Below are 27,653 nucleotides of genomic sequence, written 5' to 3'. Positions count from 1 at the left end.
CCCGCCCCCTCGCTCTCCCTCTCTCAGCTGTGTGTACGAGTACCTGCCATGCGTGCGTGTGTGAGTGGGCGCGTGAGTGTGCCATGCCGTTGGTTGTCCTATGCGGATTTCACGGTTGCTGCCCTCCTCGTGTCTTGCAACTTCACCCGAAAAGGAACAGACCACACGTCCCTTCGGAATTCCACTGCCGTTCCACGCACCGGACTGAAGCACGGCATTCTGCTTGTCTGTCATTCGGGAACAGCCTACCGATAGTAGCTCCCTTACTCGCTGCATCTCTGTGCTACGGTTCAGTGCTGCTGATACCGGTGGTTTAGTACTGTTGGGGGAATACCGACACTGCAGAGAGAGGGAGAGAGCGGAGAGGAGGATGGTTCCTGGTGTAGGAGGAGGGAGGTGATCATGGCAGAGGTAAGCGGAACGGACAGAATGCGGTAAACTAAACACATAGGACATCTGGGTTTTTAGGCTACCGCGACATAAAAACTCATACAAATTACTGCGATTTTTTTAACATAGGCAAAGCTTTTTATTACCGAAACTTGGATGATTTCGATAGACTATTAGTTCGTCTGACAGTATTTGGCAGTTTATTTGTGCAACAAAAGCGGTGTGTTGTAGGCTATTTGAGGGTGTATATTGTGGTTAGTTAGTGTGGCCATGTTTTCTTGACAGCTCAGATTGGACGATGAGCACATCGCGTTGCATAAGAATATTTGCATGAGTGCTTTGGTAGTTTAGTAGTCAGTTCTTCCTCTAGCCTTTTGGGGGCCACACGCGAGATTTGGTCAGGGGGCACCTCCCCTCCTAGCAGGCAGAAGTGTGGGAGTGACTAATAAAATCAACGGGGGCCCCCAGGAGGTCAGGGGCCCCTGAGCACATGCCCTGTGTCCCGGTTGGTAATGTGGTGATGATTAGGCCTATTACAAGGGTTCGATAGCTGGGTAGACTACCTTACCTCGCAATCAAAAACATTTTTATCTAACATTGGGACTGACAACCAGGGGTGTAAAGTACTTAAGTCAAAATACTTTAAAGTTTTTTAAGTTCTTTTTTGGGGTATTATTTATATTTTTGACAACTTTTTTACTTCACTACATTCCTAAAGAAAATATTGTACTTAAGCTTCCATGCAGTTTCCCTGACACCAAAAAGTACTCATTACATTTGGATTGCATAGCAGGACAGGAAAATAGTTAAATTCACACACTTATCAAGAGAACATGTAGTCATCCCTACTGCCTCAGGCTTGGCGGATTCACTAAACACAAATGCATCGTTTGTAAATAATGTCTGAGTGTTGGAGTGTGCCCCTGGCTATCTGTAAATAATCTCTGAGTGGTGGAGTGTGCCCCTGGCTATCTGTAAATAATGTCTGAGTGTTCGAGTGTGCCCCTGGCTATCTGTAAATAATCTCTGAGTGTTGGAGTGTGCCCCTGGCTATCTGTAAATAATCTCTGAGTGGTGGAGTGTGCCCCTGGCTGTCTGTAAATAATGTCTGAGTGTTGGAGTGTGCCCCTGGCTGTCTGTAAATAATGTCTGAGTGTTGGAGTGGGCCCCTGGCTATCTGAAAATAATGTATGAGTGTTGGAGTGGGCCCCTGGCTATCTGTAAATAATGTCTGAGTGTGGGAGTGGGCCCCTGGCTATCTGTAAATAATGTCTGAGTGTTGGAGTGGGCCCCTGGCTATCTGTAAATAATGTCTGAGTGTTGGAGTGGGCCCCTGGCTATCTGTAAATAATGTCTGAGTGTGGGAGTGGGCCCCTGGCTATCTGTAAATAATGTCTGAGTGTTGGAGTGGGCCCCTGGCTATCTGTAAATAATGTCTGAGTGTGGGAGTGGCCCTGGCTGTCTGTACATTTTAAAAACAAGAAATTGGTGCCGTCTGCTTTGCTTAATCAAAATTAATTTAAGTATTTTTTTTACTTTTGATACTTAAGTATATTTAAAACCAAATACTTTTAGATTTTTACTAAAGTAGTATTTTACTGGCTGTCTTTCACTTTTACTTGAGTAACTTTCTATTAAGGTATCTTTACTTTTACTCGAGTATGACAACTTGGTCCTTTTCCCACCACTGCTGACAACAAGAGAAAAAATGCTGATGAACAAAAAACACCATTTAGAAATTGTACTTTTTCTAATTCTCAAGAGTAAGTTGAGACCCTGACTCAGTTTATATACAGTACCAGTTAAACATTATGCACACAACTACTCATTCTTGGGTTTTTCTTTATTTTTTACTATTTTCTACATTGTAGAATAATAGTGAAGACAAACCACAACTACGAAATAACACATATGGAATCATGTAGTAAGCAAAAAAGTGTTAAACAAATCTAAATATGTTTTAGATTTTTTTTTAAAAGTAGCCACCCTTTGCCCAGCTTTGCACACTCTTGGCATTCTCTCAACCAGCTTCACCTGGAATGCTTTTCCAACAGTCTTGAAGGAGTTCCCACATATCCTGAGCACTGTTGGATCATTGTCCAGTTTAAAAACAAATGATAGTCCCACTAAGCGCAACCCAGATAGAGCTCTTGAGTGGCACATCGGTCAAAGGCATTGCATCTCAGTGCTAGAGGCGTCACTACAGACCCTGGTTTGATTCCAGGCTGCATCACAACCGGCCGTGATTGGGAGTCCCATAGGGCGACGCACAATTGGCCCAGCGTAGTCTGGGTTAGGGTTTGGCCGGGGTAGGCGGTCATTATAAATAAGAATTTGTTCTTTAACTGACTTGCCTAGTTTAAATAATGGTTAAATAAAATGTAAAAAATGGATGGTGTATCGCTGCAGAATGCTTTGGTAGCCATGACGGTTTAATGTGCCTCCGATTTCTTTGCAGCAATTAGACCACGAAGGCCTGATGTATGCAGTCTCCTCAGCACAGTTGATGTTGAGATGTGTCTGTTACTTAAAGTTTGAATCATTTATCTGGGCTACAACTTCTGAGGCTGGTAATTCTAATGAACTTGTCCTCAGCAGCAGAGTTACTTCTGGGTCTTCCGTTCCTTTGGCGGTCCTCATGAGAGTCAGTTTTATCATAGCGCTTGGTGGTTTTTGCGACTGCACTTGAAGAAACTTTCTAAGTCCCTGAAATTTAGCGGATTGACTCACTTTCATGTCTTAAAGTAACGATAGACTGTCATTTAGTTTTTGCTTATTTGAGTTGTTCTTGCCATAATATGGACTTGGTCTTTTACCAAATAGGGCTGTCTTCTGTATACCACCCCTACCTTGTCACAACACAACTGGCATCAAACTCATTAAGAAGGAAAGAAATTACACAAATGTACTTTTAACAAGGCACACCTGTTAATTGAAATGCATTCCAGGTGACTACCTCATGAAGCTGGTTGAGAGAATGCCAAGAGTGTGCAAATCTGTCATCAAGGCAAAGGGTGGCTACTTTGAAGAATCTAAAATATATTTTGATTTGTTTAAAATGTTTTTGGTTACTGCATGATTCCATGTGTGTTATTCCATAGTTTTGATGTCTTCACTATTATTCTACAATGTAGAAAATAGTTAAGAAAGAAAGAAAGAAAAACCCTTGAATGAGCAGGTATGTCCAAACATTTGACTGGTACTGTATATTTAATTGAATAGCCTAGTAACCTATAGCGGGGCTGCTGCATGGATAGCAGGGGTGTGTGACACTGCTGGGAATAGACACGCCTTGCATCCCCACCTGTCAAAGGCAGCTGCTCCTCTTCTTCCCATGCACAGCTGACCGTAAACAGGGGGACGTGGGACAAACGACATACTTACCTGATTTGTTTGATATTAATTAGTAAACAATTATTTACTGAACAAACAGTAAGATATTTATGTCCTGCTAATGCTGTGTTTTATGGTCTCCACTCTAGTTCCCTGCGGCTAATCTGGGCGTATGGTCACTAGAGGTGGCTTGAGCTGACAAATGAGTTAAAGACTGCATTACATCGACAAGATGCGGTGGGTGTAACCGAGATAGAGATAGCCAGCCAGGAGGGGTTCAGAACAATTCCTTGTTGTCTCTAAATCATCCTTGCATCTGGGAAACTAAGCCAGGGTGGGGTTAAGACAACACCCACGTGCAGATAACGACAGGATGAACCCAGAGTGGCTTATGATGCTCCTTGGCCTGCATGAGGGGGGCCGAACCTACCATGACTGAGCATTGTTAGTGTCAGCTATATATAGTAGTCTGCATTTGTGTAAAGGTTAGGTTACTCAGTCCAACACTCAAGGGTGGGGGATCGACCTGCCTCGTTTTAGCAATAATTAATCAATATTAAATAAAGATGATTGTCATTTCTTCAAACAATCTCTCTCAGTACTGAATTTCCACGACAGATGAAACACGCTGTGGGCACCACGAGCTGCAGTTCTCCTCCACGTTCAACGACCCAATGAGGGCTCTATCCTCAAAGTCACTCGTCTGCTATAAGGACCCTTACAGGGGACAGCCCATGTTGATTGGACTGATGTTACTGGGGGGGAAAGAGGAATTCAAGGGTAGAACAAGAACAGTGCTTTTACATCCCTTCACTGAAATCTCTGAACTGCTGACATCTCCATTCTTTATTTTCTCAAGTTTCTCTCCTCTCTCTCCTCTCTCCCCTCTCTCTCTCCCCTTTCTCCCCTCTCTCCTCTCTCTCCCACCTCTCTCCTCTCTCCCTCCCATCTCTCCTCTCTTTCTCCTCTCTCTCCCCTCTCTCCTCTCTCTCCCCCTCTCTCTCCCCTTTCTCCTCTCTCACCTCTCTCCCTTCCATCTCTCCTCTCTCCCTCCCATCTCTCCTCTCTCTCCCACCTCTCTCCCTCCCATCTCTCCTCTCTCTCCCCTCTCTCCTCTCTCTCTCCTCTCTCTCTCCTCTCTCTCCTCCTCTCTCTCCTCCTCTCTCTCTCCTCTCTCCCCCCTCTCTCCCCCCTCTCTCCCCTCTCTCTCCCCCCTCTCTCTCTCTCTCTCCTTTCTCTCCTTTATCTCGCCATCTCTCGCTCTCTCTTCATTGAGAACTGGCAAGGAGGTCATGTTTGTGTCAGCATACCCAAATTGATGTGTGTGTGTGAGAGAGAGAGAGAGCTAGAGATGATTTGTCAGAAAGGTGATACTGATTGAACTGCTGATGTCTCTATTCTTTATTTTCTGTGTCCTCAAGTCTCTCTCTCCTCTCCTTTCCCTCCCTCTCTCTCTCCTTTTCCTTCCTCTCTCCCTCTCTCTCCTCTCCTTTCCCTCCCTCTCTCTCTTATTCTCTCCCTCTCTCCTTTCCCTCCCTCTCTCTCCTCTCCTTTCCCTCCCTCTCTCTCTTCTTCTCTCCCTCTCTCTCCTTTCCCTTCCTCTCTCTCTTCTCTCCCTCTCTCTCTTTCTCTCAGTGTGTATTGCAGTTCTTCAGTGATATTGCTGAAGTCAGCACTACTGCAGGACAAAGCATTCTGTGACTGTTCTGTTCATCCTAACATCCTATTGGAGGACGGCTGTAGAACAAGCCGTCCTATAGGAGGACATTTGAAATAGAGAACTAACTAAAAACCCTGTTAGCAAACTGAGACAATAATTGGACAAAGTATCCTAATTGGTCTGCTTGTGTGAATGCAGCCAAAGGGCAACACATTTGAGTTTTTGCCCCTATAGCACTCACACACCTGATTCCACTCATCAACTCATGATCAAACCTGTGATTAGTGGGATCAAGTGTGTCGTGCTGAGGCCAAAATATAAATGCACTCCGTTTGGGTCCCCAGAACCAGGATGAAGAAACACTGGTTTAAATGGGTTAATTGTGATGTGAACACAGTCTGAAGTACATAGGAGCCAGATACATGAAAGAAATACAGTCACAGCTCTTAAGAGATGAAGTCCCTAATGTCTCTGGTAATATATGAGTTTAGATGTGAAAGTGGGTTACAGTGTGTGTGTCCTGTGCGTGAGAGGGTGTGTGTGTGTGTCCTGTGTGTGAGAGGGTGTGTGTGTGTGTGTGTGTTGGCCTGGATAAGACCAAGCTCTACCAGACACATCAATAGTGCCACTTTTTATGACCTACTTCCTGTTAACAAGTGGAATATGGTTCAGTCTCCTACACCCTGATCTAAGGTCAGTTATGTGTTTTCCCTCTAATGGGAAGTGTAGGGAAGTGTAATCTGGTCCTAGATCAGTGTTTAGTTTAGTATCTAATGGTTCAGGTTATGATTATGGGAGTGTAATCTGGTCCTAGATCAGTGTTTAGGTTAGTATCTAATGGTTCAGGTTATGATTATGGGAGTGTAATCTGGTCCTAGATCAGTGTTTAGGTTAGTATCTAATGGTTCAGGTTAGTATTAGGAAAGTGTAATCTGGTCCTAGATCAGTGTTTAGGTTAGTATCTAATAGTTCAGGTTATGATTATGGGAGTGTAATCTGGTCCTAGATCAGTGTTTAGGTTAGTATCTAATAGTTCAGGTTATGATTATGGGAGTGTAATCTGGTCCTAGATCAGTGTTTAGGTTAGTATCTAATAGTTCAGGTTATGATTATGGGAGTGTAATCTGGTCCTAGATCAGTGTTTAGGTTAGTATCTAATGGTTCAGGTTATGATTATGGGAGTGTAATCTGGTCCTAGATCAGTGTTTAGGTTAGTATCTAATGGTTCAGGTTATGATTATGGGAGTGTAATCTGGTCCTAGATCAGTGGTTAGGTTAGTATCTAATGGTTCAGTCTGAATTTGTTGCAGGAAACTGATTTGGTCTGCAGGCTGCAAGGCAACAAATTCAGCATTGGCCACAGGACAATAAATCAATCTAGTCTCTTCAGGATTCGTCCCAAATGGCACCCTATTCACATTAAAGGACACTACATTAGACCAGGGCCTGTAGGGCTCTTGTTAAGAGTAGTACACTAAATGGAATAGGGTTCACTATATGGGGAATAGGGTTCACTATATGGGGAATAGGGTTCACTATATGGGGAATAGGGTTCACTATATGGGGAATAGGGTTCACTATATATGGAATAGGGTTCACTATATATGGAATAGGGTTCACTATATGGGGAATAGGGTTCACTATATATGGAATAGGGTTCACTATATGGGGAATAGGGTTCACTATATGGGGAATAGGGTTCACTATATGGGGAATAGGGTTCACTATATGGGGAATAGGGTTCACTATATATGGAATAGGGTTCACTATATATGGAATAGGGTTCACTATATATGGAATAGGGTTCACTATATATGGAATAGGGTTCACTATATATGGAATAGGGTTCACTATATGGGGAATAGGGTTCACTATATATGGAATAGGGTTCACTATATATGGAATAGGGTTCACTATATGGGGAATAGGGTTCACTATATATGGAATATGATTCACTATATGGGGAATAGGGTTCACTATATATGGAATATGATTCACTATATGAGGAATCGGGTTCACTATATATGGAATATGATTCACTATATGGGGAATAGGGTTCACTATATATGGAATATGGTTCACTATATATGGAATATGGTTCAATCTATGAGGAATAGGGTTCACTATATATGGAATATGGTTCAATCTATGGGGAATAGGGTTCACTATATGGGGAATAGGGTTCACTAGATGGGGAATATGGTTCAATCTATGGGGAATAGGGTTCACTATATATGGAATAGGGTTCACTATGTGGGGAATAGGGTTCACTATATATGGAATAGGGTTCACTATGTGGGGAATAGGGTTCACTATATGAGGAATATGGTTCACTATATGAGGAATATGGTTCAATCTAGGGGGAATAGGGTTCACTATATATGGAATAGGGTTCACTATGTGGGGAATAGGGTTCACTATGTGGGGAATAGGGTTCACTATATATGGAATAGGGTTCACTATGTGGGGAATAGGGTTCACTATATATGGAATATGGTTCACTATATATGGAATATGGTTCAATCTATGGGGAATAGGGTTCACTATGTGGGGAATAGGGTTCACTATATGAGGAATATGGTTCACTATATGAGGAATATGGTTCAATCTATGGGGAATAGGGTTCACTATATATGGAATAGGGTTCACTATGTGGGGAATAGGGTTCACTATATATGGAATAGGGTTCACTATGTGGGGAATAGGGTTCACTATATATGGAATAGGGTTCACTATATGAGGAATCGGGTTCACTATATATGGAATATGGTTCACTATATGAGGAATATGGTTCAATCTATGGGGAATAGGGTTCACTATATGGGGAATAGGGTTCACTATATGAGGAATATGGTTCAATATATGGGGAATAGGGTTCACTATATGGGGAATATGGTAACTAGCTATTTAACAGTTGAAGTGTTTAGTAGTCATATTACTGGATAATTAGCTAATTAACTAAGGAGCAGTTGAGTTGATGATGATTGACTTGTATTAACACATTTTAATTGTTATTTTAGAGTTTAATTGTCTGACTATCGCTCTGTTTCTTTTGTCTTTCTCTCCTTTCTCCTTCTCTCCCTCCCTATCCACCTCTCTCTCTCTCTTCTAGTGGTGCCTCTGACCCCCTCTCTTAAGAGCGGAGACTACCGCCTCAACTACCTCCCTCCTCCTCCCTTTCATCCCAACCCCCTTACCCCACCCCCTCTAACATTGACATTGACCTTACACCCCTAACGCCCCCCCCCCCCCAACACGAGTCACCATGACGACCTCAGCGTTGCGTCGCCAGGTGAAGAACATCGTTCACAACTACTCTGAGGCAGAGATCAAGGTGACTGTAACTAACTCTACTATATTTTATTCTTTCCTTCTGTGTGTTGTAGAAAGTTGTGTTTGCCTGGTGTGTTCACACCTGTGGGCCCCGGCTGGATTATTTAGGTAACACTGTGGTGTAATGTCAGGTACCACTGTGGTGTAATGTCAGGTAGCGCTGTGGTGTAATGTAATGTCAGGTAGCACTGTGGTGTAATGTCAGGTAGCGCTGTGGTGTAATGTAATGTCAGGTAACACTGTGGTGTAATGTAATGTCAGGTAGCGCTGTGGTGTAATGTAATGTCAGGTAGCACTGTGGTGTAATGTCAGGTAGCGCTGTGGTGTAATGTAATGTCAGGTAGCGCTGTGGTGTAATGTCAGGTAGCACTGTGGTGTAATGTAATGTCAGGTAACACTGTGGTGTAATGTCAGGTAGCACTGTGGTGTAATGTAATGTCAGGTAGCGCTGTGGTGTAATGTAATGTCAGGTAGCGCTGTTGTGTAATGTAATGTCAGGTAGCGCTGTGGTGTAATGTAATGTCAGGTAGCGCTGTGGTGTAATGTAATGTCAGGTAGCGCTGTGGTGTAATGTAATGTCAGGTAGCGCTGTGGTGTAATGTAATGTCAGGTAGCGCTGTGGTGTAATGTAATGTCAGGTAGCGCTGTGGTGTAATGTAATGTCAGGTAGCGCTGTGGTGTAATGTAATGTCAGGTAGCGCTGTGGTGTAATGTAATGTCCGGTAGCGCTGTGGTGTCATGTCAGGTAACACTGTGGTGTAATGTCAGGTAGCACTGTGGTGTAATGTCAGGTAGCACTGTGGTGTAATGTAATGTCAGGTAACACTGTGGTGTCATGCCAGGTAACACTGTGGTGTAATGTAATGTCAGGTAGCACTGTGGTGTCATGTCAGGTAACACTGTGGTGTAATGTAATGTCAGGTAGCACTGTGGTGTAATGTAACGTCAGGTAACACTGTGGTGTAATGTAATGTCAGGTAACACTGTGGTGTAATGTAATGTCAGGTAACACTGTGGTGTAATGTAATGTCAGGTAACACTGTGGTGTAATGTCAGGTAACACTGTGGTGTAATGTAATGTCAGGTAACACTGTGGTGTAATGTCAGGTAACACTGTGGTGTAATGTAATGTCAGGTAACACTGTGGTGTAATGTCAGGTAGCACTGTGGTGTAATGTAATGTCAGGTAGCACTGTGGTGTCATGTCAGGTAACACTGGTGTCATGTCAGGTAACACTGTGGTGTAATGTAACATCAGGTAACACTGTGGTGTAATGTCAGGTAGCACTGTGGTGTAATGTAATGTCCGGTAGCACTGTGGTGTAATGTCAGGTAACACTGTGGTGTAATGTAATGTCAGGTAACACTGTGGTGTAATGTCAGGTAGCACTGTGGTGTAATGTCAGGTAGCACTGTGGTGTAATGTCATGTCAGGTAACACTGTGGTGTCATGTCAGGTAACACTGTGGTGTAATGTAATGTCAGGTAACACTGTGGTGTAATGTCCGGTAGCACTGTGGTGTAATGTCAGGTAGCACTGTGGTGTAATGTTATGTCAGGTAACACTGTGGTGTCATGTCAGGTAACACTGTGGTGTAATGTAATGTTAGGTAGCACTGTGGTGTAATGTAATGTCAGGTAACACTGTGGTGTCATGTCAGGTAACACTGTGGTGTAATGTATTGTCAGGTAGCACTGTGGTGTAATGTAATGTCAGGTAGCACTGTGGTGTAATGTAATGTCAGGTAGCACTGTGGTGTCATGTCAGGTAACACTGTGGTGTAATGTATTGTCAGGTAGCACTGTGGTGTAATGTAATGTCAGGTAGCACTGTGGTGTAATGTAATGTCAGGTAGCACTGTGGTGTAATGTAATGTCAGGTAGCACTGTGGTGTAATGTAATGTCAGGTAACACTGTGGTGTAATGTAACGTCAGGTAACACTGTGGTGTAATGTCAGGTAGCACTGTGGTGTAATGTAATGTCCGGTAGCACTGTGGTGTAATGTCAGGTAACACTGTGGTGTAATGTAATGTCAGGTAACACTGTGGTGTAATGTCAGGTAGCACTGTGGTGTAATGTCAGGTAGCACTGTGGTGTAATGTCATGTCAGGTAACACTGTGGTGTCATGTCAGGTAACACTGTGGTGTAATGTAATGTCAGGTAACACTGTGGTGTAATGTCCGGTAGCACTGTGGTGTAATGTCAGGTAGCACTGTGGTGTAATGTTATGTCAGGTAACACTGTGGTGTCATGTCAGGTAACACTGTGGTGTAATGTAATGTTAGGTAGCACTGTGGTGTAATGTCAGGTAACACTGTGGTGTAATGTAATGTCAGGTAACACTGTGGTGTAATGTCAGGTAGCACTGTGGTGTAATGTAATGTCCGGTAGCACTGTGGTGTAATGTCAGGTAGCACTGTGGTGTAATGTAATGTCAGGTAGCACTGTGGTGTAATGTAATGTCAGGTAACACTGTGGTGTAATGTAACGTCAGGTAACACTGTGGTGTAATGTAATGTCAGGTAACACTGTGGTGTAATGTAATGTCAGGTAACACTGTGGTGTAATGTAATGTCCGGTAGCACTGTGGTGCCATGTCAGGTAGCACTGTGGTGTAATGTAATGTCAGGTAACACTGTGGTGTCATGTCAGGTAACACTGTGGTGTAATGTATTGTCAGGTAGCACTGTGGTGTAATGTAATGTCAGGTAGCACTGTGGTGTAATGTAATGTCAGGTAGCACTGTGGTGTAATGTAATGTCCGGTAGCACTGTGGTGTACTGTAATGTCAGGTAGCACTGTGGTGTAATGTAATGTCAGGTAGCACTGTGGTGTAACGTCAGGTAACACTGTGGTGTAATTTAATGTCAGGTAGCACTGTGGTGTAATGTAATGTCAGGTAGCACTGTGGTGTAATGTCAGGTAACACTGTGGTGTAATGTCAGGTAGCACTGTGGTGTAATGTCAGGTAGCACTGTGGTGTAATGTCAGGTAGCACTGTGGTGTAATGTCAGGTAGCACTGTGGTGTAATGTCAGGTAACACTGTGGTGTAATGTAATGTCAGGTAGCTTGCTATTCAGTTTGATGGTCCCGTACTCAGCTATGAATTGATACATGTTCATTAATGATTTATTGACTACTTACAAAGCCTTTCTACACTATTGGTAGCCCCGACCTTTCACACCTGCTACACTAGGGCGTTGAGAAGGCAGCCCATCATTATAGGTCAAATGTTACCAGAAATTGTACCCCCCCCCCCTCTTCTAAACCTGGTGTGTGATACTACATTCTCTCATTCCAATACCCCTCCCTCCCTCAACCAGGTGCGCGAGGCGACGTCCAACGACCCGTGGGGCCCCTCCTCCTCGCTGATGTCAGAGATCGCTGACCTCACCTTTAACGTGGTGGCGTTTGCTGAGGTCATGGGCATGGTCTGGAAACGCCTCAACGACCACGGGAAGAACTGGAGACACGTCTACAAGGTAAACTCCTTTAAAGAGACACCATTTACATCTACAAGGTAAACACCTTTAAATAGACACCATTATGTCTACAAGGTAAACACCTTTAAATAGACACCATTTACATCTACAAGGTGAACACCTTTAAATAGACACCATTTACATCTACAAGGTGAACACCTTTAAATAGACACCATTTACATCTACAAGGTAAACACCTTTAAATAGACACCATTTACATCTACAAGGTGAACACCTTTAAATAGACACCATTTACATCTACAAGGTGAACACCTTTAAATAGACACCATTTACATCTACAAGGTGAACACCTTTTAAAGAGACACCATTTACATCTACAAGGTCAACACCTTTAAAGAGGCACCATTTACATCTACAAGGTAAACACCTTTAAAGAGACACCATTTACATCTACAAGGTGAACACCTTTAAATAGACACCATTTACATCTACAAGGTCAACACTTTTAAATAGACACCATTTACATCTACAAGGTAAACACCTTTAAATAGACACCATTTACATCTACAAGGTGAACACCTTTTAAAGAGACACCATTTACATCTACAAGGTGAACACCTTTAAATAGACACCATTTACATCTACAAGGTGAACACCTTTAAATAGACACCATTTACATCTACAAGGTGAACACCTTTAAATAGACACCATTTACATCTACAAGGTGAACACCTTTAAAGAGACACCATTTACATCTACAAGGTGAACACCTTTAAATGGACACCATTTACATCTACAAGGTGAACACCTTTAAATAGACACCATTTACATCTACAAGGTGAACACCTTTTAAATAGACACCATTTACATCTACAAGGTCAACACCTTTTAAAGAGACACCATTTACATCTACAAGGTGAACACCTTTAAATAGACACCATTTACATCTACAAGGTGAACACCTTTAAATAGACACCATTTACATCTACAAGGTGAACACCTTTTAAATAGACACCATTTACATCTACAAGGTCAACACCTTTTAAAGAGACACCATTTACATCTACAAGGTGAACACCTTTAAATAGACACCATTTACATCTACAAGGTGAACACCTTTAAATAGACACCATTTACAGCTACAAGGTGAACACCTTTAAATAGACACAATTTACATCTACAAGGTGAACACCTTTAAATAGACACCATTTACATCTACAAGGTGAACACCTTTACATAGACACCATTTACAGCTACAAGGTGAACACCTTTAAATAGACACCATTTACATCTACAAGGTGAACACCTTTAAATAGACACCATTTACATCTACAAGGTGAACACCTTTAAATAGACACCATTTACATCTACAAGGTGAACACCTTTAAATAGACACCATTTACATCTACAAGGTGAACACCTTTAAATAGACACCATTTACATCTACAAGGTGAACACCTTTAAATAGACACCATTTACAGCTACAAGGTGAACACCTTTAAATAGACACCATTTACATCTACAAGGTGAACACCTTTAAATAGACACCATTTACATCTACAAGGTGAACACCTTTAAATAGACACCATTTACATCTACAAGGTAAACACCTTTAAAGAGACACCATTTACATCTACAAGGTGAACACCTTTTAAAGAGACACCATTTACATCTACAAGGTGAACACCTTTTAAAGAGACACCATTTACATCTACAAGGTGAACACCTTTTAAAGAGACACCATTTACATCTACAAGGTGAACACCTTTAAATAGACACCATTTACATCTACAAGGTGAACACCTTTAAAGAGACACCATTTACATCTACAAGGTGAACACCTTTTAAAGAGACACCATTTACATCTACAAGGTGAACACCTTTAAAGAGACACCATTTACATCTACAAGGTGAACACCTTTTAAAGAGACACCATTTACATCTACAAGGTGAACACCTTTAAAGAGACACCATTTACATCTACAAGGTAAACACCTTTAAATAGACACCATTTACATCTACAAGGTGAACACCTTTAAAGAGACACCATTTACATCTACCATTTCCTGGTTGCTAAAATCCTAATAGTGTAAGTGACAAAACAAGCAGCCATTGTATAGAGAACCCGTGTACCATCTAAACTGCTGTGAATTAGATTTTCCAGAACCAAAAAAATAATGTCCTTTCAACTGTTTGAAGCTGCTGTACAAAACCCAAAGTAAAATATGCACACACAAAAAAATGACTTAAGAGGGGAAGCGTAGAAATAGCGCACATAGAGCAGATCTACTGCTTCTGAGACTTGGCTTTCAATGAGAATGTGAATATGGAATAGTAAAATTTTCCAGCTTTAAATCAGTCTATTTTGGGTCTTGTTTTATTATCCTATTCCTGTGAGTTGGTACTCATTTTTATCATTCTATGCAGCTTTTATTATCTCTTATCTAGATATATATTTAAGTTTAAATGTTAGTTTAGTATGTACAGCATCTTGAGTTGTGGTGTCTGTATGAAATGTGCAGTAGAAATAAAGTTCTATTATATGACTAGGCCCTGACGCTGCTCGACTACTTGATCAAGACCGGCTCAGAGAGAGTGGCTCAGCAGTGCCGCGAGAACGCATTCACCATACAGGTGGGTGAGGGAAACTGGGGTACGGTGAGGAGGGTGTTCTGGCACAAAATGGCAGCGAGAACGCATTCACCATACAGGTGGGTGAGGGAAACTGGGGTACGGTGGGGAGGGTGTTCTGGCACAAAATGGCAGCGAGAACGCATTCACCATACAGGTGGGTGGGGGAAACTGGGGTACGGTGGGGAGGGTGTTCTGGCACAAAATGGCAGCGAGAACGCATTCACCATACAGGTGGGTGAGGGAAACTGGGGTACGGTGGGGAGGGTGTTCTGGCACAAAATGGCAGCGAGAACTCATTCACCATACAGGTAGGTGGGGGAAACTGGGGTACGGTGGGGAGGGTGTTCTGGCACAAAATGGCAGCGAGAACTCATTCACCATACAGGTGGGTGGGGGAAACTGGGGTACGGTGGGGAGGGTGTTCTGGCACAAAATGGCAGCGAGAACGCATTCACCATACAGGTGGGTGAGGGAAACTGGGGTACGGTGGGGGGGGGGGGGTGTTCTGGCACAAAATGGCAGCGAGAACGCATTCACCATACAGGTGGGTGGGGGAAACTGGGGTACGGTGGGGAGGGTGTTCTGGCACAAAATGGCAGCGAGAACGCATTCACCATACAGGTGGATGAGGGAAACTGGGGTACGGTGGGGAGGGTGTTCTGGCACAAAATGGCAGCGAGAACGCATTCACCATACAGGTGGGTGAGGGAAACTGGGGTACGGTGAGGAGGGTGTTCTGGCACAAAATGGCAGCGAGAACGCATTCACCATACAGGTGGGTGGGGGAAACTGGGGTACGGTGGGGAGGGTGTTCTGGCACAAAATGGCAGCGAGAACGCATTCACCATACAGGTGGGTGGGGGAAACTGGGGTACGGTGGGGAGGGTGTTCTGGCACAAAATGGCAGCGAGAACTCATTCACCATACAGGTGGGTGGGGGAAACTGGGGTACGGTGGGGAGGGTGTTCTGGCACAAAATAATATAAATGCTGCAGTGGACTCCTGCTCTCCTCTCAGAGAAATAAAGGTGCTATCGAGAACCTTAAAGGGTTATTCGACCGTCCCCTGAGGAGAACCCTTTGAAGAGCCCTTTTTAGTTTCAGGTAGAACCCTTTTGTGTTCCATGCAAAACCCTTTCCACAGAGGGTTCTACATGGAACTAAAAAGGGTTCTACCTGGAACTAAAAAGGGTTCTACCTGGAACTAAAAAGTGTTCTCCTATGGGGACGGTCAAAGAATCCTTGATTAGCTCATTGTTATGGATGTATCCAAATAATTGTCACTAGAAAACAGCTTAAACAAATGCAGCTACTTTGCTTTTATTCTGGCTGCACTGTTCGACGTGACTGTAAGTTAGCCGTAGTTGGCTAGCTAGCCAGCAAGGGACCAGCACGTTGTCATCCAGGTACATGTCTAACCAACTATCCATAGATACAGATCAAACCCTAGTTGGCTAGCCAGGTACATGTCTAACCAACTATACATAGATACAGATCAAACCCTAGTTGGCTAGCTAGCCAGCAAGGGGCCAGACCGTTGTCAGCCAGGTAAACGCCTTTATGGTAATGGCTCATAGAACCAACTATTGGGTCGCATCCATAAGTACAGAACAAAAAGGACTGGCTACCGAACCGATATAACGAATGTCCAGCCGGCTTGGATAGCAACCCTAGATTTGTGTCGGGACTATTATCTTGTGGACGGATGAAATAGTATGAATAATTTCATCAAAACAACGTTTTTAATGAAAATATGTAAATCATTATGTGTATATGATATAATGGAAAGGAATGAATGTAATATTAAATCCTCATCATCATGTCTCCGTGTAGACGCTGCGGGACTTCCAGTACATGGACCGGGATGGCCGGGACCAGGGGGGCAACGTGAGGGAGAAGGCCCGCCAGCTGGTGTCTCTACTCAGGGATGAGGAACGGCTCAGACTGGAGAGGAGCCAGGCGTTGACCACTAAAGAACGCATGACGGCTGGAACAGGGACGGGGGGAGGAGGAGGAGGAGGAGGGACGGGGGGAGGAGGAGGAGGGACGGGGGGAGGAGGAGGGACGGGACATGGAGTGGTACCTCCAGCGTACCAACCAGGGCGAAGGACCAGCCAGCCAAATATGGCAGCTCACTACGGGGAAGAGTTCATCCGCTCCCGGGGCTCGCCCTCCTCCTTTAACTGTGAGTGTAGACATTAATACTTCCCCTTTAACTGTGAGTGTAGACATTAATACTTCCCCTTTAACTGTGAGTGTAGACATTAATACTTCCCCTTTAACTGTGAGTGTAGACTTTAACATTTCCCCTTTAACTGTGATTGTAGACTTTAACGCTTCCCTGAGTGTAGACATTAATACTTCCCCTTTAACTGTGAGTGTAGACATTAATACTTCCCCTTTAACTGTGAGTGTAGACTTTAACACTTCCCCTTTAACTGTGAGTGTAGACTTTAACGCTTCCCTGAGTGTAGACATTAATACTTCCCCTTTAACTGTGAGTGTAGACATTAATACTTCCCCTTAACTGTGAGTGTAGACATTAATACTTCCCCTTTAACTGTGAGTGTAGACTTTAACACTTCCCCTTTAACTGTGAGTGTAGACTTTAACACTTCCCCTTTAACTGTGAGTGTAGACTTTAACACTTCCCCTTTAACTGTGAGTGTAGACTTTAACACTTCCCCTTTAACTCTGAGTGTAGACTTTAACACTTCCCCTTTAACTGTGAGTGTAGACTTTAACACTTCCCCTTTAACTGTGAGTGTAGACATTAATACTTCCCCTTTAACTGTGAGTGTAGACATTAATACTTCCCCTTTAACTGTGAGTGTAGACTTTAACACTTCCCCTTTAATGTAGTACCACATTCAGAATGATACTTTATAGACTTTTACTTCACCTGTGTGTGCTCATTTTAAACCTCTCATTTAACTGAGTATATTCAAGCACGACCACACAACTTCATACACACACACAGCACAAATGGAGTCTGGACAATCAATGAAATAGATTAAAGCTATGAATAACACAAGACAACTGACTAATATTATCCTCTCTATATCTGTTTCTGTCCCCCCTGTCTCTCTCTCGGTCTCTCTCGCTCTCTCCCTCCCCTAACTCTCCCCCATCTCTCTCTCTCTCCCCCAGCCTCTTCATCCTCTCCTCGTGAAGCGTCTGATCTAGAACAGGCCCGCCCCCAGACCAGCGGAGAGGAGGAGCTACAGTTACAGCTGGCCCTGGCCATGAGCAGAGAGGAGAGTGAGAAGGTGAAACACACACACACATTCTGAAGTGTGAGTCAGTGAGGTGGGCTGGACTCCTACACCTCCTCTCAGAGTGCATCTGTCATACCAGCGATGTCACTAGCTCAATGAGCTCAACAGCACCACTGTGTGGTGGGACAGACTGCACACAACTGCTGGGTTGTATTAACTAGGGCCCAAAGGGAAGCAAACGTTGGGGGGGGGACTACATGAACTTGTCCAATAGGAAAAGCTTGTTTTTGTTTTTACGTTGCAAAAACATGTAGCTACCGTGTGCACTAATGAATACAACCCTGCTGTGTCCGTTCCTTAGCAGTGATGTGGGAAAATGTGTTGCTGTGGTTACCCTCTTACTCCCTAGGTTCATACTGCAGATGGTCTCTCTCCTCTCTGTCTCCTCTCTTCTCTCTCTCTCTCTCTATTTCTCTCTCCTGATTAATGCTGAATGGTCATTGGTTAGTCAGATGTTAATCACTGACACAACCCCTCTTCAGCTGGCCCCACCTCCTCCCATTGCTATGGAGACAGATGACACACAGCTCCAGATAGCTCTGAGCCTTAGCAAAGAGGAGCACGAGCAGGTATACACACACACACACACACACTGCAGATTGTCCCTCCTCTGCCTGCTTCACCAGTGTGTATATGGTAACCTCCTGCAGTGCCATGTGAATCCTGTCCTCTAACTAACTATTCTGTCCCCCTCCAGATTCCATCCTTACCTCTGTCGGCTCCTCCTAGTTTAATCTACCATATTCCCTTCATCCCTTCCTCCCTCTCCTCCTCCTCATCCCTCCACCTCCTCATCCCTCCCTCTCCTCCTCCTCATCCCTCCCTCTCCCTCTCCTCCTCTCCCTCCTCTCCCTCTCTCCTCTCTTCCTTTCCCTCCCTCTCCTCCCTCCCTCCCTCCTCTCCTCCTCTCCCTCCCTCCCTCCTCTCCTCCACTCCATCCTCTCCTCCTCTCCACTCCCTCTCCTCCTCTCCCTCTCTCCTCTCACTCCCTCCTCTCCTCCACTCCCTCCTCCTCTCCCTCCCTCCTCTTCTCCTCTCCCTCTCTCCTCTCCTCCTCCACTCCCTTCTCCTCTCTCTCCCTCCTCTTCTCCTCTCCTCTCCTCCTCCACTCCCTCCCTCCTCTCCCTCCTCTTCTCCTCTCCCTCCCTCCTCTCCTCATCCTTTTCCCTCCCTCTCCTCCCTCCCTCCTCCTCTCCCTCCCTCCCTCCTCTCCTCTCCTCTCCTCTCCTCCTCCTCCCTCCCTCCTCTTCTCCTCCTCCTCCTCCTCTCCCCTCCCTCCCCTCCCCCCTCTCCTCCCTCCTCCTCTCCCTCCCTCCTCTACTCCTCTCCCCTCCCTCCTCTCCTCCTCTCCCTCCTCTCCTCCCTCCTCTCCTCCTCTCCCCTCCCTCCTCTCCTCCTCTCCCTCCTCTCCTCCCTCCTCTTCTCCTCTCCCTCCTCTCCTCCTCCTCCTCCTCCTCCCCTCCCTCCTCTTCTCCTCTCCTCCCTCCTCTTCTCCTCTCCCTCCTCTCCTCCTCCTCCTCCCTCCCTCCTCTCCATTACATATGGTTGAGGTGACCTTAACTTTGTCCTTCTGCTTCCTCTTCACTGGCTGATAATATCAATCCCTTTTCCTTTCTGTCTTTCTTTCTAACAGTTCAGTTGCTTTCCTAAAATATAGTTAAAAGAACTGTAATGTGTGTGTGTGTGTGTGTGTGTGTGTGTGTGTGTCATGTCTGCATCGTGTGTCCACAGTGTCTCCATGGAAACTGTGTTGATGATGTCACCTTGCCGCCTCTGCAGGACCAGCGGTGTCTCCAAGGAGACGAGTCGTTTTTGCAGAGAGCCCTGGACGAGAACAGAAGGGACAGTCACACAGGGACAGGGGAGGTGAGTGGGGAGGTAAGGGGGTGTGAGGGGAGGTGAGGGGGTGTGTAAGGGGGTGTGAGGGGAGGTGAGGGGGGGTGTGTGAGTGAGACAGAGAGACAGAGAAGCGATTCCCAAACCTTACATAACAAAGCCATCACCCACAGAGAGATGACCATGGAGATGCCGCCGTAGGCAGACATGGCTCTCAAGGGAAGACAGGCTATGTGCTCACTGCCCACAAAATGAGGTGGAAACTGAGCTGCACTTCCTAACCTCCTGCCAAATGTATGACCATGTTAGAGAGACATATTTCCCTCAGATTACACAGATCCCCAAAGAATTTGAAAACAAATCCAATTTTGATAAACTCCAATATCTACTGGGTGAAAGAAAAGGGCAACCAGTGAAGAACAAACACCATTGTAAATACAACCCATATTTATGTTTATTTATTTTCCCTTTTGTACTTTAACCATTTATACATTGTTACAACACATATATATATAATATGACATTTGTAACTTTTGTGAGTGTAATGTTTACTGTTCATTTTACTTTTGTATATCATCTACTTCACTTGGAGAGGGAGGGAGGGAGGGAGGGAGGGAGGGAGAGAGAAAGAGAGAGAGATATGCTTTGTTATGATTCTGAAGGTCAGATAGCTGCGTTGTGGGGGATCATTTCAGCTTGTTTTATCTTGTTGTTGATACCATGTTGTCTTGTTGTTGATACCATGTTGTCTTGTTGTTGATACCATGTTGTCTTGTTGATACCATGTTATCTTGTTTTGTCTTGTTGTTGATACCATGTTGTCTTGTTGTTGATACCATGTTGTCTTGTTTTGTCTTGTTGTTGATACCATGTTATCTTGTGTTGTCTTGTTGTTGATACCATGTTGTCTTGTTTTGTCTTGTTGTTGTTGATACCATGTTATCTTATTTTGTCTTGTTGTTGATACCATGTTGTCTTGTGTTGTCTTGTTGTTGATACCATGTTGTCTTGTTGTTGATACCATGTTGTCTTGTTGTTGATACCATGTTGTCTTGTTGTTGATACCATGTTATCTTGTGTTGTCTTGTTGTTGATACCATGTTGTCTTGTTGTTGATACCATGTTGTCTTGTTGTTGATACCATGTTATCTTGTTGTTGATACCATGTTATCTTGTGTTGTCTTGTTGTTGATACTATGTTGTCTTGTTTTGTCTTGTTGTTGATACCATGTTGTCTTGTTGTTGATACCATGTTGTCTTGTTGTTGATACCATGTTATCTTGTGTTGTCTTGTTGTTGATACCATGTTGTTTTGTCTTGTTGTTGATACCATGTTGTCTTGTTGTTGATACCATGTTGTCTTGTTTTGTCTTGTTGTTGATACCATGTTGTCTTGTTGTTGATACCATGTTGTCTTGTTGTTGATACCATGTTGTCTTGTGTTGTCTTGTTGTTGATACCATGTTGTCTTGTTTTGTCTTGTTGTTGATACCATGTTATCTTGTGTTGTCTTGTTGTTGATACTATGTTGACTTGTTGTTGATACCATGTTATCTTGTTTTGTCTTGTTGTTGATACCATGTTATCTTGTTGTTGATACCATGTTGTCTTGTTGTTGATACCATGTTATCTTGTGTTGTCTTGTTGTTGATACCATGTTGTCTTGTTTTGTCTTGTTGTTGATACCATGTTGTCTTGTTTTGTCTTGTTGTTGTTGATACCATGTTGTCTTGTTGTTGAAACCATGTTGTCTTGTTGTTGATACCATGTTTTCTTGTTGTTGATACCATGATGTCTTGTTGTTGATACCATGTTGTCTTGTTTTGTCTTGTTGTTGATACCATGTGTTCTTGTTTTGTCTTGTTGTTGATACCATGTTATCTTGTGTTGTCTTGTTGTTGATACCATGTTATCTTGTTGTTGATACCATGTTATCTTGTTTTGTCTTGTTGTTGATACCATGTTGTTTTGTCTTGTTGTTGATACCATGTTATCTTGTTGTTGATACCATGTTATCTTGTTTTGTCTTGTTGTTGATACCATGTTGTTTTGTCGTGTTGTTGATACCATGTTGTCTTGTTGTTGATACCATGTTATCTTGTTTTGTCTTGTTGTTGATACCATGTTGTCTTGTTTTGTCTTGTTGTTGATACCATGTTGTTTTGTCTTGTTGTTGATACCATGTTGTCTTGTTGTTGATACCATGTTGTCTTGTTTTGTCTTGTTGTTGATACCATGTTATCTTGTTTTGTCTTGTTGTTGATACCATGTTATCTTGTTTTGTCTTGTTGTTGATACCATGGTATCTTATTTTGTCTTGTTGTTGATACCATGTCTTGTTGTTGATACTATGTTGTCTTGTTTTGTCTTGTTGTTGATACCATGTTGTCTTGTTGTTGATACCATGTTGTCTTGTTGTTGATACCATGTTATCTTATTTTGTCTTGTTGATACCATGTTGTCTTGTTTTGTCTTGTTGTTGATACCATGTTGTCTTGTTTTGTCTTGTTGTTGATACCATGTTATCTTATTTTGTCTTGTTGTTGATACCATGTTGTCTTGTTGTTGATACCATGTTGTCTTGTTTTGTCTTGTTGTTGATACCATGTTATCTTGTTTTGTCTTGTTGTTGATACCATGTTATCTTGTTTTGTCTTGTTGTTGATACCATGGTATCTTATTTTGTCTTGTTGTTGATACCATGTTGTCTTGTTGTTGATACCATGTTGTCTTGTTTTGTCTTGTTGTTGATACCATGTTGTCTTGTTTTGTCTTGTTGTTGATACCATGTTGTCTTGTTGTTGATACCATGTTGTCTTGTTGTTGATACCATGTTGTCTTGTTGTTGATACCATGTTGTCTTGTTTTGTCTTGTTGTTGATACCATGTTGTCTTGTTTTGTCTTGTTGTTGATACCATGTTATCTTGTTGTTGATACCATGTTGTCTTGTTGTTGATACCATGTTGTCTTGTTGTTGATACCATGTTATCTTGTTTTGTCTTGTTGTTGATACCATGTTGTCTTGTTGTTGATACCATGTTGTCTTGTTTTTTCTTGTTGTGATACCATGTTGTCTTGTTGTTGATACCATATTATCTTATTTTGTCTTGTTGTTGATACCATGTTGTCTTGTTGTTGATACCATGTTGTCTTGTTGATACCATGTTATCTTGTTTTGTCTTGTTGTTGATACCATGTTATCTTGTTTTGTCTTGTTGTTGATACCATATTGTCTTGTTGATACCATGTTGTCTTGTTGTTGATACCATGTTGTCTTGTTTTGTCTTGTTGTTGATACCATGTTGACTTGTTGTTGATACCATGTTGTCTTGTTGTTGATACCATGTTATCTTGTTGTTGATACCATGTTGTCTTGTTGTTGATACCATGTTGTCTTGTTGTTGATACCATGTTGTCTTGTTGTTGATACCATGTTATCTTATTTTGTCTTGTTGATACCATGTTGTCTTGTTTTGTCTTGTTGTTGATACCATGTTGTCTTGTTTTGTCTTGTTGTTGATACCATGTTATCTTATTTTGTCTTGTTGTTGATACCATGTTGTCTTGTTGTTGATACCATGTTGTCTTGTTTTGTCTTGTTGTTGATACCATGTTATCTTGTTTTGTCTTGTTGTTGATACCATGTTATCTTGTTTTGTCTTGTTGTTGATACCATGGTATCTTATTTTGTCTTGTTGTTGATACCATGTTGTCTTGTTGTTGATACCATGTTGTCTTGTTTTGTCTTGTTGTTGATACCATGTTGTCTTGTTTTGTCTTGTTGTTGATACCATGTTGTCTTGTTGTTGATACCATGTTGTCTTGTTGTTGATACCATGTTGTCTTGTTGTTGATACCATGTTGTCTTGTTTTGTCTTGTTGTTGATACCATGTTGTCTTGTTTTGTCTTGTTGTTGATACCATGTTATCTTGTTGTTGATACCATGTTGTCTTGTTGTTGATACCATGTTGTCTTGTTGTTGATACCATGTTATCTTGTTTTGTCTTGTTGTTGATACCATGTTGTCTTGTTGTTGATACCATGTTGTCTTGTTTTTTCTTGTTGTTGATACCATGTTGTCTTGTTGTTGATACCATATTATCTTATTTTGTCTTGTTGTTGATACCATGTTGTCTTGTTGTTGATACCATGTTGTCTTGTTGATACCATGTTTTCTTGTTTTGTCTTGTTGTTGATACCATGTTATCTTGTTTTGTCTTGTTGTTGATACCATATTGTCTTGTTGATAACATGTTGTCTTGTTGTTGATACCATGTTGTCTTGTTTTGTCTTGTTGTTGATACCATGTTGACTTGTTGTTGATACCATGTTGTCTTGTTGTTGATACCATGTTATCTTGTTTTGTCTTGTTGTTGATACCATGTTGTCTTGTTTTGTCTTGTTGTTGATACCATGTTGACTTGTTGTTGATACCATGTTGTCTTGTTGTTGATACCATGTTGTCTTGTTTTGACTCGTCTATGCTGACATGGCAAAAATCCGCTAGTTAGCTAACCAACCGCTGTAACGATGTATTTGACAGACAACAAGTGCTCATGGTGCAAACGTATTTCTGGTTTGAATAAACATGTTGGTTTACATGTTGTGGACAGTCTTAAGCCGGTCTGTTGTGTCCCATAGCTGCTGGACAATCAGCCCGTGACTCTGAAGGCAGCGTCTCCTTGACAACCAGATGTTTGTGATTCTGTTTCTCTCCAGTCCGCCATTTTGAATCTGGTGGATATCTTTGGCCCCTCTGAGGCTCCGCCCCCAGCTGACGACCTCTGGGACGCCCAGCCTGCTGTGACCTCTGACCCCTGGGACTCTGTGGGTGAGTGGTACACGCTCCCCCCCCCACCCACACACACACACACACACACATGCTCTGCTATGAAAACTCTGCATTGCAAAACGTGCGCACTCTCTCTCTCAACAGCAGTCCACTCCAACACTCCTGTGATTGGTAGTCCCTGGAAGACCCGCCCCTCCTCCAGCAGCCCAGCCAATCCTTGGGCTCCGTCACGCTCTCCCACCTGGGAAGCTCCACCCACATCATCATCCAGCCCTGTTAATCACGGCTGGGAGAGCCCGCACCCTCTTACAGGGGACGGTACTGATAGGACGGATCCCTTCTCTGTCAGGGAGGAGGAGGAGTGTAAAGGAGAAGAGGGACCACCTCAACCTGGCAGTCCTACTGGTAACACACACACACACACACACACACTTGTTTGTCTTCCAGTATGTATATGTTGTGTTTATACTGCATGTTTTCCTGCTGATGTCATTACCTCCCCCTTCCACAGGCCCAGACCTGTTTGGGGAGCGTGTCCTGTCCCCCGAGGTGAACGGGCGAGGGGGGGGCAGTCCGGAGATGTTTGACCTGTCCCGTCTCGCCCCCCCCCAGGGCTACGCGGCCCCCCGGATGTGTCGCACCCCAGAAGCCTTCCTGGGACCTACGGGGGCGTCGCTCGTCAACCTGGACACACTCATCCCCCCTAATCCTCCTAGCAGGACCCACAACAACCCCTTCCTCTTAGGTGAGGAGATACACACACTCATCCCCCCTAATCCTCCTAGCAGGACCCACAACAACCCCTTCCTCTTAGGTGAGGAGATACACACACTCATCCCCCCTAATCCTCCTAGCAGGACCCACAACAACCCCTTCCTCTTAGGTGAGGAGATACAAACACACACACACACACTCATCCCCCCTAATCCTCCTAGCAGGACCCACAACAACCCCTTCCTCTTAGGTGAGGAGATACACACACACTCATCCCCCCTAATCCTCCTAGCAGGACCCACAACAACCCCTTCCTCTTAGGTGAGGAGATACAAACACACACACACACACTCATCCCCCCTAATCCTCCTAGCAGGACCCACAACAACCCCTTCCTCTTAGGTGAGGAGATACACACACACACACACACACACACACACACACACACACTCATCCCCCCTAATCCTCCTAGCAGGACCCACAACAACCCCTTCCTCTTAGGTGAGGAGATACACACACTCATCCCCCCTAATCCTCCTAGCAGGACCCACAACAACCCCTTCCTCTTAGGTGAGGAGATACACACACTCATCCCCCCTAATCCTCCTAGCAGGACCCACAACAACCCCTTCCTCTTAGGTGAGGAGATACACACACTCATCCCCCCTAATCCTCCTAGCAGGACCCACAACAACCCCTTCCTCTTAGGTGAGGAGATACACACACACACTCATCCCCCCTAATCCTCCTAGCAGGACCCACAACAACCCCTTCCTCTTAGGTGAGGAGATACACACACTCATCCCCCCTAATCCTCCTAGCAGGACCCACAACAACCCCTTCCTCTTAGGTGAGGAGATACACACACTCATCCCCCCTAATCCTCCTAGTAGGACCCACAACAACCCCTTCCTCTTAGGTGAGGAGATACACACACACACACACACACACACACTCATCCCCCCTAATCCTCCTAGCAGGACCCACAACAACCCCTTCCTCTTAGGTGAGGAGATACACACACTCATCCCCCCTAATCCTCCTAGCAGGACCCACAACAACCCCTTCCTCTTAGGTGAGGAGATACACACACTCATCCCCCCTAATCCTCCTAGCAGGACCCACAACAACCCCTTCCTCTTAGGTGAGGAGATACACACACTCATCCCCCCCTAATCCTCCTAGCAGGACCCACAACAACCCCTTCCTCTTAGGTGAGGAGATACACACACTCATCCCCCCTAATCCTCCTAGTAGGACCCACAACAACCCCTTCCTCTTAGGTGAGGAGATACACACACTCATCCCCCCTAATCCTCCTAGTAGGACCCACAACAACCCCTTCCTCTTAGGTGAGGAGATACACACACTCATCCCCCCTAATCCTCCTAGCAGGACCCACAACAACCCCTTCCTCTTAGGTGAGGAGATACACACACTCATCCCCCCTAATCCTCCTAGCAGGACCCACAACAACCCCTTCCTCTTAGGTGAGGAGATACACACACTCATCCCCCCTAATCCTCCTAGCAGGACCCACAACAACCCCTTCCTCTTAGGTGAGGAGATACACACACTCATCCCCCCTAATCCTCCTAGCAGGACCCACAACAACCCCTTCCTCTTAGGTGAGGAGATACACACACTCATCCCCCCTAATCCTCCTAGTAGGACCCACAACAACCCCTTCCTCTTAGGTGAGGAGATACACACACTCATCCCCCCTAATCCTCCTAGCAGGACCCACAACAACCCCTTCCTCTTAGGTGAGGAGATACACACACTCATCCCCCCCTAATCCTCCTAGTAGGACCCACAACAACCCCTTCCTCTTAGGTGAGGAGATACACACACTCATCCCCCCTAATCCTCCTAGCAGGACCCACAACAACCCCTTCCTCTTAGGTGAGGAGATACACACACTCATCCCCCCTAATCCTCCTAGCAGGACCCACAACAACCCCTTCCTCTTAGGTGAGGAGATACACACACTCATCCCCCCTAATCCTCCTAGTAGGACCCACAACAACCCCTTCCTCTTAGGTGAGGAGATACACACACTCATCCCCCCTAATCCTCCTAGCAGGACCCACAACAACCCCTTCCTCTTAGGTGAGGAGATACACACACTCATCCCCCCTAATCCTCCTAGTAGGACCCACAACAACCCCTTCCTCTTAGGTGAGGAGATACACACACTCATCCCCCCTAATCCTCCTAGTAGGACCCACAACA

General features: G+C 44.1%; 1 protein-coding gene across 1 annotated transcript in view; it reads left to right on the top strand.

Moving 5' to 3' along the window:
- The first annotated feature begins 18 nt into the window (after positions 1 to 18).
- The window catches only part of epn3b (epsin 3b), a 30,455-nt gene continuing 2,820 nt past the window's right edge, over positions 19 to 27,653 (top strand). Inside the window, exons 1-10 of the mRNA XM_090195191.1 lie at positions 19 to 411; positions 8,496 to 8,717; positions 12,044 to 12,202; positions 14,714 to 14,797; positions 16,630 to 16,981; positions 17,947 to 18,065; positions 19,854 to 19,940; positions 24,632 to 24,743; positions 24,849 to 25,109; positions 25,216 to 25,449. Coding sequence (XP_090051317.1) covers positions 8,649 to 8,717; positions 12,044 to 12,202; positions 14,714 to 14,797; positions 16,630 to 16,981; positions 17,947 to 18,065; positions 19,854 to 19,940; positions 24,632 to 24,743; positions 24,849 to 25,109; positions 25,216 to 25,449 — 1,477 coding nt within the window. The 5' untranslated portion in view covers positions 19 to 411; positions 8,496 to 8,648. The remainder of the gene's footprint in view (positions 412 to 8,495; positions 8,718 to 12,043; positions 12,203 to 14,713; positions 14,798 to 16,629; positions 16,982 to 17,946; positions 18,066 to 19,853; positions 19,941 to 24,631; positions 24,744 to 24,848; positions 25,110 to 25,215; positions 25,450 to 27,653) is intronic.

The sequence above is a fragment of the Oncorhynchus mykiss genome, chromosome 13, assembly GCF_057628025.1.
Source record: "Oncorhynchus mykiss isolate SJ-2025 chromosome 13, ASM5762802v1, whole genome shotgun sequence".
Lineage (NCBI taxonomy): Eukaryota > Metazoa > Chordata > Actinopteri > Salmoniformes > Salmonidae > Oncorhynchus > Oncorhynchus mykiss.
This window is presented reverse-complemented; position numbering and strand designations above follow the sequence as displayed.